Source organism: Pelodiscus sinensis, chromosome 1 (assembly GCF_049634645.1).
Source record: "Pelodiscus sinensis isolate JC-2024 chromosome 1, ASM4963464v1, whole genome shotgun sequence".
NCBI classification, from domain to species: domain Eukaryota; kingdom Metazoa; phylum Chordata; order Testudines; family Trionychidae; genus Pelodiscus; species Pelodiscus sinensis.
In genome coordinates, this window is record NC_134711.1 from 41,030,942 (window position 1) to 41,048,393 (window position 17,452).

The 17,452-nt window shown below is 43.5% G+C and overlaps 1 protein-coding gene across 2 annotated transcripts in view; it reads left to right on the plus strand.

The window, feature by feature from the left end:
- SLC13A1 (solute carrier family 13 member 1) overlaps positions 1 to 17,452 on the plus strand; it is a 101,901-nt gene that overhangs the window by 70,320 nt on the left and 14,129 nt on the right. For both annotated transcript variants that reach the window (XM_006122583.3, XM_075928698.1), the window contains 3 exons: positions 5,527 to 5,646; positions 12,949 to 13,047; positions 13,146 to 13,247. In XM_006122583.3, coding sequence (XP_006122645.2) covers positions 5,527 to 5,646; positions 12,949 to 13,047; positions 13,146 to 13,247 — 321 coding nt within the window. The remainder of the gene's footprint in view (positions 1 to 5,526; positions 5,647 to 12,948; positions 13,048 to 13,145; positions 13,248 to 17,452) is intronic.

Here is a 17,452-nt window from a genome sequence, read left to right on the forward strand (position 1 = left end):
ATAATGCCTGGCATTATACTTTGTTCTTTTCCCATAAGACATACAATGAAATTCCAGAACGATGTCTGAGTTGTATACATGTAGTTGCATTGAGAAAGGTTGCAAAGACTCATCCCACAGAACCAAAATTATGGCCAGATTCTGCCATCCTTCCCCAAAGTGAACAATAATTTACTATATTCATGTTCCCATTGAAACAGATTTATTCAAGGAGTTAGGTACTACTCAATATAAATACCAGAAAGCAACGGCATGATATCTGGCCCTACCAAGCTGTTGCTTATTGCTAAATAGAATTGAAGCTAAATTCTAAAGCATCATTTTATCCTCCTGATACTATTTGGCATCTCTCTGAGTGAGGTCAGTGATCATTGTGTCAGTTTTACTTTGTGTTCTAAAGTTCTCTTGTTATCTAATAGGATTTGTAAGTACTAGGTATAATGTCCAATTGCCCCTGTGTTTCGTAAAAACTGGTATAACTGAAAATTGAACATTTGCAGCAGGAATGATATCATCGGATATGTTTGCCATTACTAAAAATAAACACATAAAACAATTATACAATGTTTTAAGAGCAGCTCCAGTACTAAAGTAGGAAGGTAGGTGGGTAAGTTTGCCATAGAGCATGGGCAGAGAACCTAAGGCCTGGGGGCCGGATGCAGCCCCCGGATTGCCTAGATCCAGTCCCTGAGGCTCAGGGCTCCCCCCCCCATATTGGGGAGCCCACACTGGCACTCCAGCCCCTCCTCTCCCATCCACCCCATGAGGCTGGAGCATACAAAATCTACTAACCTGGGCCCCCCCAGGCTCTGGTGTGAGAGGGGAATGTGGGAAGTGTCTTTCTCCTTCTCAGTCAGGAGCCAAGTGAGTGAGGGCTTGTTTTTGTTTATTTTGCTTCTTACTTGTGTGTGGACCCCAACTGATTTTTCTGCAGGTTCCCCACCCCTGCCATAGAGCATGTGTGACTTCCATTCTTCATTGTTCCATCAGCAGCTTTCAATTACCTGAAGGGGAAGGGGAAGTCCAAAGAGACTGGAGAGAGGCTATTCTCAGTGCTGACAGATGCCAGAAAGAGGAGCAGTGGTCTCAAGTTGCAAGTGGGGGAGGTCTAGGTTGGCTATTAGGAAAAACAATTTCACTAGGACGGTGGTGAAGCACTCGAAGGGGTTACCTAGGGAGGTGGTGGAATCTCCATCAATAGAGGTTTTTAAGTCCTGGCTTGACAAAGTCCTAGCTGGGATGATTTAATTGGGGTTGGTCCTGCTTTTAGCAGGGAATTGGACTTGATGACCTCCTGAGGTCTCTTCCAATGATTCTAACAGCATGCATCATACTCCACAGATGTATACTATTTTTCTAACAATAAGAGTTTGTTAAATAATGATCTTCCAGCATTGAAACAGCTCTGAAAGCATGCATAAGTACGCTGTGTGGAATATAAGATCCAACAAAACTATCTGAAACCCTTCTCATTCGGAACCAGTGTATGACCCTTACTGCATACTTAGGCAAAGAAATAAGGAGGCTTAAAATTGTTTTATTCCCCTGATCTTACTACTTGTAACACCCATAGCAAAGCAGAGGGGAGAGTAGCCACTGACGGGCAGCTGCTACGCTTCCTATACCAGTGATCAGGAAAGAGTGGGTGTGGAAGGGAGTGGAGGGGCTCTTACCCCACAATACAGTGGCCACCATAGCTGCATTGGTACCAAGGGGATAGCAAATTGCACTAGAATAAGGCCTGCTGCAGATTACTTCTCCTATAGAGCAATGGGGAAAGCAGGGATCAAATTAAAATGGTAATTGTGGGGCAGTCTGCTCATAGGGCAAAAAAACCTACATGCTCTCCCATTCCCAGGGTAGATTTTGACATTACAATCTAGCTCTTCATTCACAGAGCTATGCTGAATGTTACTGGGGCATGCAGGAAAGACCTTTGTAAATCTTTAGGCTGGGACTCTTAGCAGTTCCAGAAATCTGTAGGAACTGCTAAATGCATATAATGGATAATCATTTACTTGATTCAGTGAGGCAACAATTTCTTCCAGAAACCTAACAGGTCCCCAAGGCTCTGGGAGCAAGGGACAGGCATTATCCTCTTTCATCTCCTTGGGAAACTAGAAGGAAAACAGCTCAAAGTCTCTCTTCCAGCTCCTCCTTAGACGTTTAGTTTTTTCAAGGCTGTAAATAGCATTGTTCCCCTTCCATCCTAGGACCACACTGTACATAATCCAGTATTACATCCTTCAGAGCATTTACTGAACATACATTTAATACTTTTTCCTCAGCATAAGCTTGGCCATTCCCAGGGTTTTCAGTGCAAACGCTTGTGTCCAAATGCCTAGTTCCCTCTGCGCTAAGAGAGGCTCCAAATGCATTTATATCCTGTTGGGATCTAATTGAATTACCCCACAAGTATGACCTGCAGATCTTTGCATTATACTGGTGTAGAAAAGTCAAGAACAGGGTGATTCTGTCTTACAAGGAGTCTTCCATCCGTATTCAGGGTTCTAGAGTTGGCTACTTCATTACAGTACAGTTAAAATTGTATTGAGAGTTCTATATTCAATGTGTCTCACTGATGACAATATCAAATGCACTGAATTTGCAAGTAAAGAGAACTTTCCACTACCTGCCAGATCCACAGGATGAGTGTGCAGGCGTTGGAGCCCCTCAGATCCCTTGGCTCCCAAATGCAAGGAATCCTCAGCTGGTGACTGTCCCAAGACTCACTTTTAAGGCAGGTTTCCAAATGCAGAAGTAAACCACAGAAAGGGTGTTCCAGCTAGGGATGATGTTACTTCTTACCCAACTGCAAATGTCACATCCTATATAAGGGGCAGCTGGAAATGGTGCTATAGGGAAGGTTGATTCTTGCCCCTATAACTGGACAGGAATGATCCTGAAGAGGGACACCTCTATTTTCCTTCAGTGGAGCCAACTAAAATTGCCCTAGATTATCAGAAATCTATTGAGGAAATTGACTTTGACCCATATATAAACTCCACAGGGCAGAATTAAGCCTTATTCAGAAATAATCATATAAATTCTTAAAAATATTCAAAAAATAACAAAAGCACATTACTAAGTAATAGCCTCCCTTGGAAGGAAGGGAATTTTGTTTTCTAAACTGAGGGCATAGGTCATTTTAATATAGGATCCCTATTACAGCGTATCACAGAAGTTAGAGATGGAAAAAAGCTATTATAAAAGATTATCTAGTCCATCTTTGTGCAAAGGCAAGATTGCATCAATGGGACAATCCAACCTATGTCATTGTTAAGGTCAACATATTACATTAATTAGCATAATCTTAAAATTCTAATTCATCAAACAGTCTTTCTGAGCAATACTTGACAGAGGACTAATGATTAGGTAACTTAATTTTCAGGTTACTAGAACTACATAAGTATTCGCTCAAATATCCCCAAAGTCACACTGCAATTTGACCCCAGTAAATTAATAACCAAGAGCAGAACTTGTCCTGTAATATAAGATTAAGAACTTGTTCTTCCTGGCAAAAATTGCTAACTAATGTGAGCATAAATCAGGTACCAGGGTGATAAGTGCTACATCAAAACATTGGAGAAATTGTGAAACAGAGTCATTGTAATAGTAAAGTCAGTTACATACTGTCCAAGAATTGGGTATGTTTTAGAGAGTGTATTCAATCATTTAATAAGAAATAAACAGCCACTTAGTCAAAAGAGTATGTATAATAATGTACTATCTTTCCTTGTCTGATTTTAATTCATGTTCCATGACAGCAATGAGTTCAGACATCGCTCTCCCAGCACTAGTTACAGTTTAAGATTGGAACTTTAATCTCAAGAAGCAGTCAGACATTTTGGATTACTCCCAGATGGCATTATAATGACAGGATCTATTTTTTATTATTACTATTATAATGAAATGAAATTAAAATTATAATTAAAAAGACATGGTCCTCTAAATTTGCACAGCACTATAGATAATGTTTCCTGCCCCAAAGACCAATTTTAACATTACCAGAGGCTTTCCTTTAAAATGATTGGAATACAGCAGATTCAAGTGTAAAGAATTGTTATAGCCTCTGACTGAATTTTCTAATGTCCTTTCCCTCTCACCCTCATAACAAGAAACTGCCCCTGTAGTGCACAGTCTGCTCTATATGGAGTCAAAGGTTCTGTAGATAGAACTTGAGGGGGCAAAAAATGTTGTTCACAAGGGAAAAGGTTTAAAAAAACATTTGCTGTTTTACCCCTTTCCCAAGTTTCTCTCCATCTCCTTGTCTTCCAGAAAATCCCACCATAATTTTACTTTCCTTATATGTCTACAGGCTGGGTGTCCCTTTTACCTGAAAATCTGCATGGAGAACTCAGATAAAATAGGGCCCCAATCAGATCATGAGCGTCACCTATTTTCCCCAGAGGCTCCAACCCAGCAAATGTTTTTGGATGTTTTATGAGGCATTATCATCTCTCTCTCTCTATATATATATATAAAAAAAATTCCTGCATGATGACAGAGTGACATCATCACGTCACTCTGTGTCCACTGGAACTAAGCCCCACCTACTGCCAGCCTGGTCCTTCCCAGGGGCCATGTGGAGAGCTGGGATGCCCCAGCCCAGTCCTCCCCTCCCCAGTGGCCAGGGAGAAACCCATAGCTGCCGCAGCCTCAGCCCGGCCCTCCCCAGCGACCAGAAGGAAGAGTGGGGGTTGGCTCCCCCTCAGCCCAGGCCCTCCCCAACCCAGTGGACAGAGGGAGAGCTATAACTGCCCCAGCATTGGCCTGGCTCTCCCCAGTGGTTGGGGTGAAGGGAGAAAGAGACTGGGACTGGCCCTCCCCCGGCCCTGGCCCTTCCCAGCAGTTGGAGGGAGGAACAAGAGACCGGGGCTAGTGTGACCCCAGCCCTGGCCCTCCTGAGTGACCAGGGGGAGAGCCAGGGCTGCCTATCCCCAAAGAGAGGGGGCTTGGTAAGCATAGCAAGAAGGGGGCACAGCCCCCTAGTTGATACTAAATGTGCATTGGCCATTTTCTCTGCAATCCTTGCCTTCCCATCTTAATTGTTCATCGTAGAGGCCTAAAGTCCCCATCACTACCCTTTCTCAGAGGAAGGCTCTTCTCCTCCTCCACTTCCCCAGAGTCCTAATGGCTCTTCCTCCTCCACCACCATCATCACCCACAGCCACGAGGAACCTCCTTCTCCTTTATCCCAGATTAGATTCTTACTCCTTTTAACCCAGGGAGCAACGGGGTCTTCAGTGGCTGCTCTCATATTTAGTGTGCATGACATGAGGGTTGGATGCAGAGGTACAAGCAGTGCATTACTTTAATGGCTATCATCATCATGAGATGAGATGGGATAGTGAGGTCAGAGCAGGCCATTGACAGCCTCTGGCTGAAGTCTCCTGCTCTACTGGAAACAGCTGAAAGCAGCAGCCTTCCCTGAGTATTTCTGATGTGGCAGACACTAGTGATACTTCTTCTATGGCTTGGTTCCTTGTGCAATACCTAACCTAAGTCTATTTTATTTTCATTCAGACGCTACCCAGATTGCCAGTGCATCAATTTTGGATCCTGGTTTATACTTTGCATCCCCATCACTATTATCATTATGCTGCTCTCCTGGGTCTGGCTCCAATGGCTTTTCCTTGGTTTCAAGTGAGTAAATGTTAAAAGCAATTAATTAAATTACAGGTTAATAATGCATGAGATATCCTATAACAGATCATATAGGACATCATATCTATATCTCATGCACATGTATTTCTAATATAGAACGGTGAAAAATTATTGTCTTTTAATTGCCAAAGAGTACAAATGAGTTCTCTGGAAATGCAGGGAATTCACACTACTAGTCATTATGGGAATTCACATTATTAGTCACACTATTAGTCTCTAGATTGTCTAACAGGACCCCACCCCCCTTTCCCCCAGGAAAACTTATTCAAGGATCCATTTTGTAAAATATATTGCACAATTCTATAGAATATACACACATCATTATTAGAAAGTATATGACAGAAGGGGGGAGGGATAGCTTAGTGGTTTGAGCATTGGCCTGCTAAACCCAGGGTTGTGAGTTTAATCCTTGCAGAGGCCATTTTGGGGCAAAAATTCATCAGGGATGGTACTTGGTCCTGCTGCAAAGGCAGGGGACTGGACTCAATGACATTGCAAGGTCCCTTCCAGTTCTAGGAGATAGGCAATCTCCATTATAAATGCAGATTTTACAGTTTGTGGCCCAAATCTTGTTATTTAAATTAACGGTCGTTTTGTGGCTGACTTCACTATTGGATCCTATTTTTGAACAATATTTATCTAATAAACTCGATGAGCAATTTTTTATATTATATTTAAAGAAAAAATACAATGATTCCTATTCACAGTAATTCCTTTGTATTCTTGGGTGGTGGGTTTACCTCACCCCACCACTGTGCTTCAAGTTTTGAATAACGATAGTCTTAGAGCCGAACTCTCCACTGTGTTGCACCCTGAATACTTATTTACAGCTGTATGAAATAGGTGTTCAAAAGAGTGAAAAATGAATTCAAGCTAATTTAGTGTAAAATTATTCCCACGCAGCCTTTGCTTTCCATAGATGTAAATGGCTGCCTATGGTGCAGACAGTGGAAAATTAGATTCTCTGTACTTAATCTTAAATAGACGCATCTTAAGTTTTCTTCTCACTCCACTGACAATTTGAAATTTTAACATTTCATTTTTCAAGGCCCTTTTGACAGTGTTCATTAGCTCTGTGGAGTGGCTCACCTCAAGTGTGTGAACTGAGAACCAAACTTGCTAATCTTGCCCGCTGTGAGAGGTGTTACAGAACACTCTGATCAATGTGCTGGCTAGCTGCAAACTAAAAACTTTCCCATTAGAAAAGAAAGCAGTGAATTAAGAGGAGAGACTCTGATTTGGCAAAGCCACGGATGACTTCCCTTAATTAGATGGATATGTTGTGCCTCGTTTGTTCCTTTGTGAAAAAGCCCCCTTCGTGGGCAAATAAACTAATGTGGTTTTTAAGATCTTTTTTCTTTTTGACATAAATACTATGATGAATAATACTGTTCTGTCTTAATAATGATTGTCTAAAACATGTCTTTCTTGTGTCCTGACATGAGGTGACTTGGAGCTATGCATATGTATTGGTAGACACACCCATACTTCAGTTTCATGGGCTTGTTGTTATTAATATAATTTCTTAGATAGCAGTACCCTATTTGTGCTGGGTTCTACATAGGAACATAGCAAGATACCGTGCCTGCCTCAAGTAATTTATAATCTAAATAGAATAACAAAGAGTGGAGTGGGACAAAGAGAGAGAGAAATAAAGTGTCTTGCCTAAGATCACACCTTAGCCTACTGACAGAACTGGGTATGATTAGATTTGGACTTAGCAGAGAAGGGGACAGACACAGACAAACAGGGAACTGACTGAACCACAGATTTCAGATGTGGGGGCTTTAATGTTCAAGCTGCAAAACTGAAACTAACATAAAAGTGAGGCTTTGCACTAGGGAAGGGAGAGTGCTTAAACTTTTAAAGGGACAGGTCCTCGCATTTTGTCCATCTATTGTAAAAACTTTCAAAACACACATACATTATCCTTTACATGGCTAAAAATAAACACTACATAACTGAACTAAGTTAAAAAGTGAGTGGACTACAGCAGACACTTGAAATGCAAGAGATTATTCTGCCCTGGAATAGGAACTCCGTAACGAATCTGTTTGTAAGTTCAAGGGCACAACTGGTTTTTGCTCTCTCTTGGGACAATGTGGTGATGGTGGTGCAGAAGTGTTGTGAACAACAGGAACACTTGGTGGTAAGGAATCAACTGCATCTAGTATGGAATCAACTGGATCAGTGACCAAATGTTTTCCCAACAAGTCATTGCAAGTAAGAGTTGCAAGAGAAATAGGTCCAATTAAAGGATCATCTCTGGATTCTGGTACTCATCAGCACTCAAACTGGTCCCTGCTATTTCCATAAAATAACATTGGATAGTTCTACCATGAACAAAACAGGTCCTGTGCATTTTGTGAGTTCTCCAGGTACCTATTTCACTCCACAACTGTTGTTGCAAATCTACATATAGTGTCCAACTTCAAAAGAATGGTGAGGAGCAGGTGCCAATGTAATACCAAAAGGTATGGATCAATCGTCATTTGATTGGTATACACTGAGCAAATCCAATTTATTGAAACATTGTCCACCACTAAGTACAGCAAACAACTTTTCAGTACGAGGATACTGGTCTGTCTATAAAACTGGAATCAGCATTACTTTGAGATCTTCACAAATTTGGACTGAGCCTTCCTTCTTGAACACTGGTACAAAAGATATAGCCCGATCACAGTGTGAACCATACTAAAAGATGTCAGTGTTCACTGAACAGTACCAATCAGCTTCTGCCAGAGGCTTAAGAGCATAAATATAACTGGGGTTCCAATATTATGGCTGGCTGCTAGACTTTAACAGTGAGCCTCACTGACACATTGCTCTGTCCAAGCTGTTTCCAAATCTTTGAAGTGCCTGTCCATTATTTCTTGAAGATTTTGAGGTGTTTTGTAATGTCTATGGCTTTAGTTTGCCTTGGGCTTCTCAACTCAAGACTTGCTCAATAAGGTGGATAATTATGTTCCATCACATATAAGGTAAAACAACAGATAGTCTATCTAGTTGAACTTTTACCCAGACTATCCCTTATAGGACTAACATTTCAAAACTACAGGCAGTCCCCAGGTTACGTACAAGATAGGGACTGTAGGTTTGTTCTTAAGTTGAATCTGTATGTAAGTCGGAACTGGCGTCCAGATTCAGCCGCTGCTGAAACTGATCAGTTTCAACAGAGGCTGAATCTGGACGCCAGTTCTGACTTACATACAGATTCAACTTAAGAACCCCAGGCATCCCCAAGTCAGCTGCTGCTGAAACTGATCAGCGGCTGATTACAGGAAGCCCGGGGCAGGAGCTTCCTGTAGTCAGCCACTGGTCAGTTTCAGCAGCGGCTGACTTGGGGACGCCTGGGGCAGAGCAGCTGGGGTGCTGCTGGGTTGGTCCAGTAGCGCCGCCACTCCTCGGCGCTACTGGACCAACCCAGCAGCACCCAAGCTGCTCTGCCCCAGGCGTCCTGATTCAGCCGCTTCTGAATCTGACCAGCAGTGGCTGAATCAGGACGCCTGGGGCAGAACAGCTGGGGTGCTGCCCGGTTGGTTCAGTAGCGCCCAGAGCGGCGCTACGGGACCAACTGGCAGCGCCCCAGCTGCTGTACCACAGGTGTCCGGAGCAAAGCCGCGGAGCACGGGGGCAGCGGGACAGCCCAGACGCGCCGTGGCTGTCCTGCTGCCCTCGGGCTCCGTGGCTTTGCTCTGCTTTGCTCCCCGTCCCCCTGGTCTGCAGACCAGGGGGACGGGGAGGAAAGCGGCGGAACACGCGGGCAGTGGACAGCCCAGACGCGTCTGGGCTGTCCGCTGCCCGCGTGCTCCGCGGCTTTGCTCTGCTTTGCCCCCCCGTCCCCCTGGTCTGCAGACCAGGGAGATGCAGGGGGCAAAGCAGAGCCAAGCCGCGGAGGACGCGGCCAGCTTACAGCTGTCAGCTGACCGCGCGCTCCGTGGCTTGGCTCTGCTTTGCCCCCCCCCCCCCTCCTGGTCTGCAGACCAGGGGGAGGGGGGGGCAAAGCAGAGCCAAGCCGCGGAGCGCGCTGCCAGCTGATCGCGCGCTCCGCGGCTTGGCTCTGCTTGGCTCTGCTTTGCGCCCCCTCCCCCGTCCCCCTGGTCTGCAGATCAGGGGGACGGGGGGGGGGGGGCAAAGCAGAGCCAAGCCTGGGAGCGCGTGGGCAGCGGACAGCCCTGTCCGCTGCCCACGTGTTCCGCCGCTTTGCTTCCTCTCCCTGGTCTGCTGGAGACCAGGGAGAGGAACGGCCCCGTTCGTAACTGCGGATCCGACATAAGTCGGATCCGCATAACTTGGGGACTGCCTGTATAGAGACTCCTTCTTGCAGAACTTGTGAAAAAGTCTGGCTGTAGGAGATTTCAGAAATCAATGAGATGGCATCTCCCCTGCCTCAAGCTCAAGTCTTGTAGGAACCTCTTTAATCAAGGGTGTGAGCCAGATATCATCTGTGACTTAGTCTTCTGATAACACATACAGTCTTGCTCAGTGTCACTAGAGCTCTTGTCTTTTTCCACATTATGAATTCTCAACTTCCATCCTTTCTTACAGGTGTCTTTTGTATATGGTTACTCTGTTAGGGTATGTCTACACTACCCCACTAGTTCGAACTAGCGGGGTAATGTATGCATACCGAACTTGCTAATGAAGCCCGGGATTTGAATTTCCCGGGCTTCATTAGCATAAAGCCGGCGCCGCCATTTTTAAAAGCCGGCTAGTGCGAACCCCGTGCCGCGCAGCACGAGGCGTACAGATAGTTCGGAATGGCTAGCTAGTTCGAACTATCTAGCCCGTGCCGCGTGTAGCCGCGCGGCACAGGGTTCGCACTAGCCGGCTTTTAAAAATGGCGGCGCCGACTTTATGCTAATGAAGCCCGGGAAATTCAAATCCCGGGCTTCATTAGCAAGTTCGGTATGCATACATTACCCCGCTAGTTCGAACTAGCGGGGTAGTGTAGACATACCCCCACTGATTGTTGAACTATGCAACAGGTCATGGTGATGTGTGCTTTCTTCTGAAAATGACCTGGTGTATCCCACAAGTTAGTGCAAACTGCCACATGGAAATTCTTTATGTTTCTGTAGTCCTATGTCTTGCAGATTAATGAGATGAATTTTTCAGTGCACACTAAATTGCAGAGAATCCTACTCTGTGGCTTCCATTGCAACTGCTACAGCAACAGTCATTCTGAATGGAATCTCTGTTGCAGTCAATAACTTCATTCCAATGTGGTCATTCTGTATGACCAGAGACTAACTGGTCATGCTGGTCATGCAGGGCATCACTTAACATTTTTCCAAACTAACACTGCTCTGGCAATTTCTTGAGATTGGCAACAAATTGTGCTACTGATTCTCCACTTCCCTGATGTCACTGATGGAACCACTATCATTCAGCTATTGTCGATAGAATAGGAGAAAACTATTCCTGCATTGCTGGAATATTTACATTATTTGAGGCAGATCTGGGTACGGTTGGAGACACAGCAGTCCATATGCCTTCAGACCCATCACCGTGAGCAAGGTTGAAATTCTTTGTTCATCAGGAATGATGTTGCAGGTTACAAATTGTTCAAAATGGCTGAGGTGCACAGACACCATTCATAGTCACCAACATTTCCCATAAAAGATGCCATTTTACTCCTCTCCTGTTGTCACCTTGTGACTCTAGTGAACTCTGTCCCCCTTTTACAGTACTATCTGCTTACTCTTTTCTCTTGGGCCTGGTCTATGCTAAAGAAGAAAGTCAACTTAAAGTATGCAACTCCAGCTATGTTAATTACGTAACTGGGGTTGAAGTATTTTCAATCGCATTTTGATGCTGTCCACACAGCTGGAGGTCGACACAAGGGCACATTCTCCTATCAACTTCCCTTACTCCTCCTAGGAGCAGGACTATCAGCATTGAGGGGGGCACCCTCTCAGTTCAAATTAGCATGTCTTCACTAGTCCCACTAATCTGAACTCTGGAAGATTGACTGCAGCACCTTTGTTCTTCTCTGTAGTGTAGACAAGCCCTTGTTGTTCAGGTACAAGAGCACTGGATGTTCTTGGTGCATAAATCCTGCATTGTCAGTGTTAGATTTTTGGACCCAGCAAGAAGGAGAGCACCACAGACACAGAGAGAGTGGATAGAAAAACAGTTGTCTGGAGTGCTTGCAAAATTGAAGCTAACACACAAAAAAGGCTTTGTACTGCAGAGGGCAGAGGGCTCAAACATTTACAGGTACAGGACATCAAAGAAATCGATCTCAGAGTTCTTCATTTTCCAGTCCTATGCCTTAGTAACTAGACCAGTGCGCTTTACTATTTTGACACTCTTCAAAACAAACAATTTTGGGGGAAAAATCCCTTCAATGTGAGACCCACATCAAATACTAAATTAACACATTGCTTTCTACTCCTTAATGATGTAATGTTATAGAGCCACTTGTGGAACTAAAACAAAGTCTACTTGGACAATAAAATAATACTCCTTTTATAAAATATTAACTAGGGAAAATATATGGAATTAAAAAGGCATTTATGCAAGTACATTTTTAAAGAGCAGAATAATGCAAAGCTTATTTTAAAAAATGGGATGAGTGAAAGTGTGACTGTTCCTTCTTCTTCTTCTGTTGCCACAATCCTAGTAAGGCTATGGGGGGAGAGGCTTTCTCTACCCCTGCTGGCAGCCAGCATGGAGCTCCAGGGGAAGGGGCTTCTCTCTTTCTACTCTGGAATCAGGGAGCTCCAGAGCCTGGGGAAAGGCACACAGCAGCCTTGCAAGCCCCAACTTGCTCCCCTTCTCAGTTCCTGCTTCCCCCTTCCCATCTCCAGGTTCATGCCGTGTGGTCCTTTAGAGCTGCTGCCCAGCTATTTATAGCCTACAACCAATTTGTACAGCTAAAAGAGAACTGGAGCTGGACTTAGGGTCTATGGGAGCTGCCACCAGCTCCCAGGCCTTGCAATGAAGAACACTGCATTAGATCATGCTGCATCCCTAGAGAAACCAGTGATATAAGTTGCCTCTGCTATTTTAATGATATGTGAGCCTGAATATTGGGTCATATTTTGCTGCTGCCTCTGCCAGTCTCCCATTCATGTGGGTAGATTCCAGCATGCTCGGGTTACTCCAAATCAGTATTATAAAGTTCAGAGTATGCACAATTAAATGGGAGATTGTGAGCACTGGCTGGTAGAACTGAAATCTTAGCCTAGTAAATTGGTACAATTACTCAGAAAGGTTGGCATCTGTGACTATATTGTACAGGTAACACTCCATTATTATTGACTTATCTTCCAGTTTCAAAGAAATGTTCCAATGTGGCAAGGAAAAGTCCACAAGAGAACAGGTCTCAGCACAAGTGATTAAGGAGGAGTACACAAAGCTTGGACCAATCAGGTAACGCAGACTGCAAAGCACTAGGCGATTTCAAAGAAAGCAAACGCACCTTTAAATGTAAGAAAACCAGACACTAACAAACTGTGCTTTTGCTGCAGCTACCCAGAAATCATTACCCTTGTCCTGTTCATTTTAATGGCCCTCTTATGGTTTACCAGAGAACCTGGATTCATCCCTGGATGGTCTTCTCTTTTTCCTCAGTAAGTAAAACAGCTGAAATACTGACAATGACTGAACTGTATTTAATAGTTTTCATTTTCTCTTAGATTTAAAGTGAACTTTAAAATGTAATAGTGTTAAAATGCTTTATTTTTATAGAACAAATTCAAGGTTATAGTGGACATTTAAGTCTAATTTTAGACATGCCCAATGAATGAGAACAACAGACAAGTAGGGATGGATGCGGGTGGGGATTATGTAGTTATCAGGCAATTGAGATTAGTTATAAATGGTCATATTGTGGTGGCTCTTTTGAGTATATTGAAAATGTGCTGTATTTACATTAACTTGCGGCTTGTCAGCAATGCGGAAAAATGAGTTTTTAGATGGATTTGAATGGAGAGAGGGACTTGTGGTTTGTGAGATGATCAAACCAAACACATTCATCAAAGTTCTCCAGACTGTTTCCATCCACTGCAATGTGTCTCCACATTGGAAATGCCTCCAGGTGGAAAAGGTATTTCAATTTCTATGTCCTTAGTCTCTCTGCTGAATCTCCAAATAGTGGTGCCAGATGTAATTTAGACAACCACATTGTCTCAATTCAATTCCATTGAAAGCACCACCTTGTTTCAGTTGCAACAGAAAACAACCAGCTTGAACCATCATTACTGGTTTTATCTAAATGGAATAGCCACATAATCACATGTCCATAACCCCTTTCTCATCTTTCCCTTCCTTTTTGCCTGTTTGCAGTGTTCTTTTAGCACTGATATTAGAGAGTCAAGGTGGGTGAGTTAATATTTCATTGGACCAACTTCTATCAGTGAGAGATACAGACTTTCAAGCTTACACGGTGCTCTTCCTCACACTTGGTAACTAACTCAGGGCAGGTATACACTTAAATTACTTTGTACCCCTGTGACACTTTGGTGAAGATGCTCCTATGCAGATGATTTTCTCGCATTGGCATAGATAGGCCACCTCCCTAAGAGGTGGTAGCCGTGTCATTAGTAGAAGCTTTCCTATCAACATAGTGCTGTCTACATATAGAGCTGGGGGTGGGTTAGGTCAGTATAACTACCCAGGGTATGGATTTTCACACCTCTGATTGATGTAGTTATACCAATACAGGTATGTAATGGAGCCCAGACCACAGGATGGCACAACTGAAAAAAAGGTTAACACATACTTCAAGGGACCATTCAAGGAGAAGTGGACTGTTAATGCTCCTCCAATTAGGGAAGGTGTTGTCTATGCAGGATTCTAGAGAGGTGGGAAAACTGCCCCAAGCCCCACCACTTCTCCATCTCCTCCCCACCCTCATTGCAGAGCTTCCTCCAAGTCCTCCCTCCGAGTGATGTGGCCCAGCGATTAGTGGAGGGCCTTGGGACTGGCAGCAGGTGCCCCTACTGCACTCACCACAGCTGTAAGAAGTGCAGTGGCCCAGCCTCTGCCCACTGCTGGCCCAGCTCCCAGCCGTGATGCTCAGAGGAGCAGAGCACATTTGGGGTGGGCTGCTTCACTTCTCACCACAGTGGTGAAGCTGAGCGACCCAACTGGGAGATGGTGGAATGGGTTGTTTCGCTTCTCACAGCTCCTGCTACTGCTCATGATTGTAGGGGCAGGCCTGGTCCCTGCTGTAGGTGCCAGACCCCAGTAACTGTGGGCACCACGTCCCCCTCTAGATCCTCTGGCAACTGCCCTGAACCATCCAATGGATGAGATGGTTCCATGTCTATGGCTTATTACAACAATCTATAATCCATTAAGAATTCCCCCCAGCTGCTTTGTCCCCCCTTCCTTTCTTCCCTGTGACTAGAAGGGAATTAACCACCTTGTTTTTCTTTTTGCCTGTTATATCTACCATTTAGATTCTAAGGTCTTGTGGCAAGGATGTGTCCTTCTGGAGTTTTCCTGTGAAGCAACTTGCATAATTTTGTGTCATAAAATAATAAATATCAGTAAGTTCATGCAGACCATAATGTAGCCACCAAATAGTGCCTCTTTTGATTATTTCTGGGCTTGGAAGGAATCCATCTGGTGACCTACAGTAAAATGTCCCAGAACCCTTTCTCTCCCATTGCTCTGATGCTCTTTAGACTCTGTTCTACTTCACTCCCTGTTCTACTTCACTCTTATCCTTTGAATACAGGGTTTCCACATGCAACTCCATCCTTTCATCCATTCTCAGCTTTTTTGCACTTCTCTAAAACAGTCATGTTTATATCATGCATATCCAGCGTTGACTTATTCCTTTTCATCTGCTTTTCTCCTCCTCCAGCTTATGAGTCTCTCATCTCTTCTGGGTTCTAGTCTTACCACCCTAAGGGCACATCTATACTTACCAGAAGATTGATACTCTGGAGGTCGATCTTCTGATGTTCGATTTAGCAGGTCTAGTATAGTTCCGTAAATCGAATGCTGAGGGCAGTCCAGGCTGGCATCCGGTACTCTGAATTCAGTAAGGAGTAAGGGAAGCCAATGGGAGCATTTGCTTCCATCGGCCTCCTGCTGTGTGGATGCCACCAAGGCTTGGCTTAAGGTAAGGCATATCCTCTTATAGTTCCTTCTCCTCTTCTGCTCTTCTGCTGTCTGTTGCCGTGCCTCCAGGGAGGCTGTCCTTGGCCCCATTTGCCTCTTTATAGCCAGTCCTTGGGCAACTTCCTTCACTTTACTAGCTTTAAGTACTATCTATAATGACTCCCAGATCTATATCTCTATCTCAGATGGGCAGCACATACACATGTTCTCTCCTAATTATCTATACACATGCACGTGCACACATACACAGAGTCAACTGCTTTCCCAAAACATACACAGGGTGGGGGGAAGAGTGGGTGTCACAAGGAATAACTGGTTAACAGTCACAGCTCTTTGAGGAAGTAAAGGGCTAAATAGAATAGTTTTGTGACACCCAAAGATCAGTTTCTACTGATCAATGTAAAGCATCCTGGAGTTGTATAATTGTTTTTATTTTTGAAACATGTTTCTCCAAACAACATCAAAAATGCAAAATAAATAAATAAGTAAATACATGAACCTACTCTCCCCAGCAACAATGGAAGAGCTTCTTATTTTGTTCTTGTATGAAGCAACATCTTTTTAAAGAAGATTTAAAACTGCTGGGCTAATCACGCAATCGGCCAATCAAGCAATCAGACTGACTTGAACATGCCTCTGTGCTTTAAAATAGCATTTATTGTTCATGTGGCACCACTTAATAAGTATCCTGTGATACTTAAAAAAAGCAACTGTTATCAACATTTAAAGGTGAGTCTTGTTAGCAGAGATTATTTCAATGCACAACCTGCTCTGTTATGTTCTCTGTTTATTGTTTATCAAAATATCTGGTATTAAGAGACTGAATGGAATGTTCTTACAGTAACTATACAATTTACAGGCACTACAAAGGTGTGTTACTTGTGGATGTCTAATGTTTTCATTTGGAATGGAATGCAAACATGTGCCATTTTACATTGGCCTAAATTATCTTGTATTGCATGATGGCTGACCCAACACATGGAAATACAAAGCCTGTACAGCTTTATAATCAAAGCATAAGAAACAAAATGTTCTGCTATTGGGTATGCTTTTACTTATGGTTAATTGATTATATAGTAATTTCCATAAAAAGTGAGCAGTTATATTCTTATTCTTAGAGTACATCCACACTGCACACTTATTTCAAAATAAGCTATTCCAGAATAGTTATTCCAAAATAGCTTGTTTTGAAATAGCACGTCTACAGAGCTTCCTTAATGTAGACATGCTATCTCAGTTTAGAGCCCCAGAAGGTTCTGGGGAGGAATAGCTTAGAATGGCCCTGGTGAGGGGCTCTTTTGAAATAGCAGCAGTGGAGCATCTACACACACCTTATTTCAAAATAGCTATTTCAGAATAGGCATTATTCCTCATAGAATGAGGTTTACAGATTTCGAATAAGCTGTCCGTCATTTCAAAATTATTTTGAAATAATGGAATGGCTGTGTAGATGCTCGCATTGTTATTTCTAAATAACACTAGTTATCTCAAAATAACAGTGCAGTGTAGACGCACCCTTATAGACCCCTTTAGACTTAGTTTTGTACATTGCAGTTTCAGCAGGGAGTTGAGACTTTGGCTCTATTAGGGACTGGTGATTCCAATGGGAAAGTTGAACATATTGTTACATGAGTATTGTACTTGTAGCCATAAAGGTATTGCAGTAGCAGGAGCATTAATGTGTCCTACATATTTCTAAAAA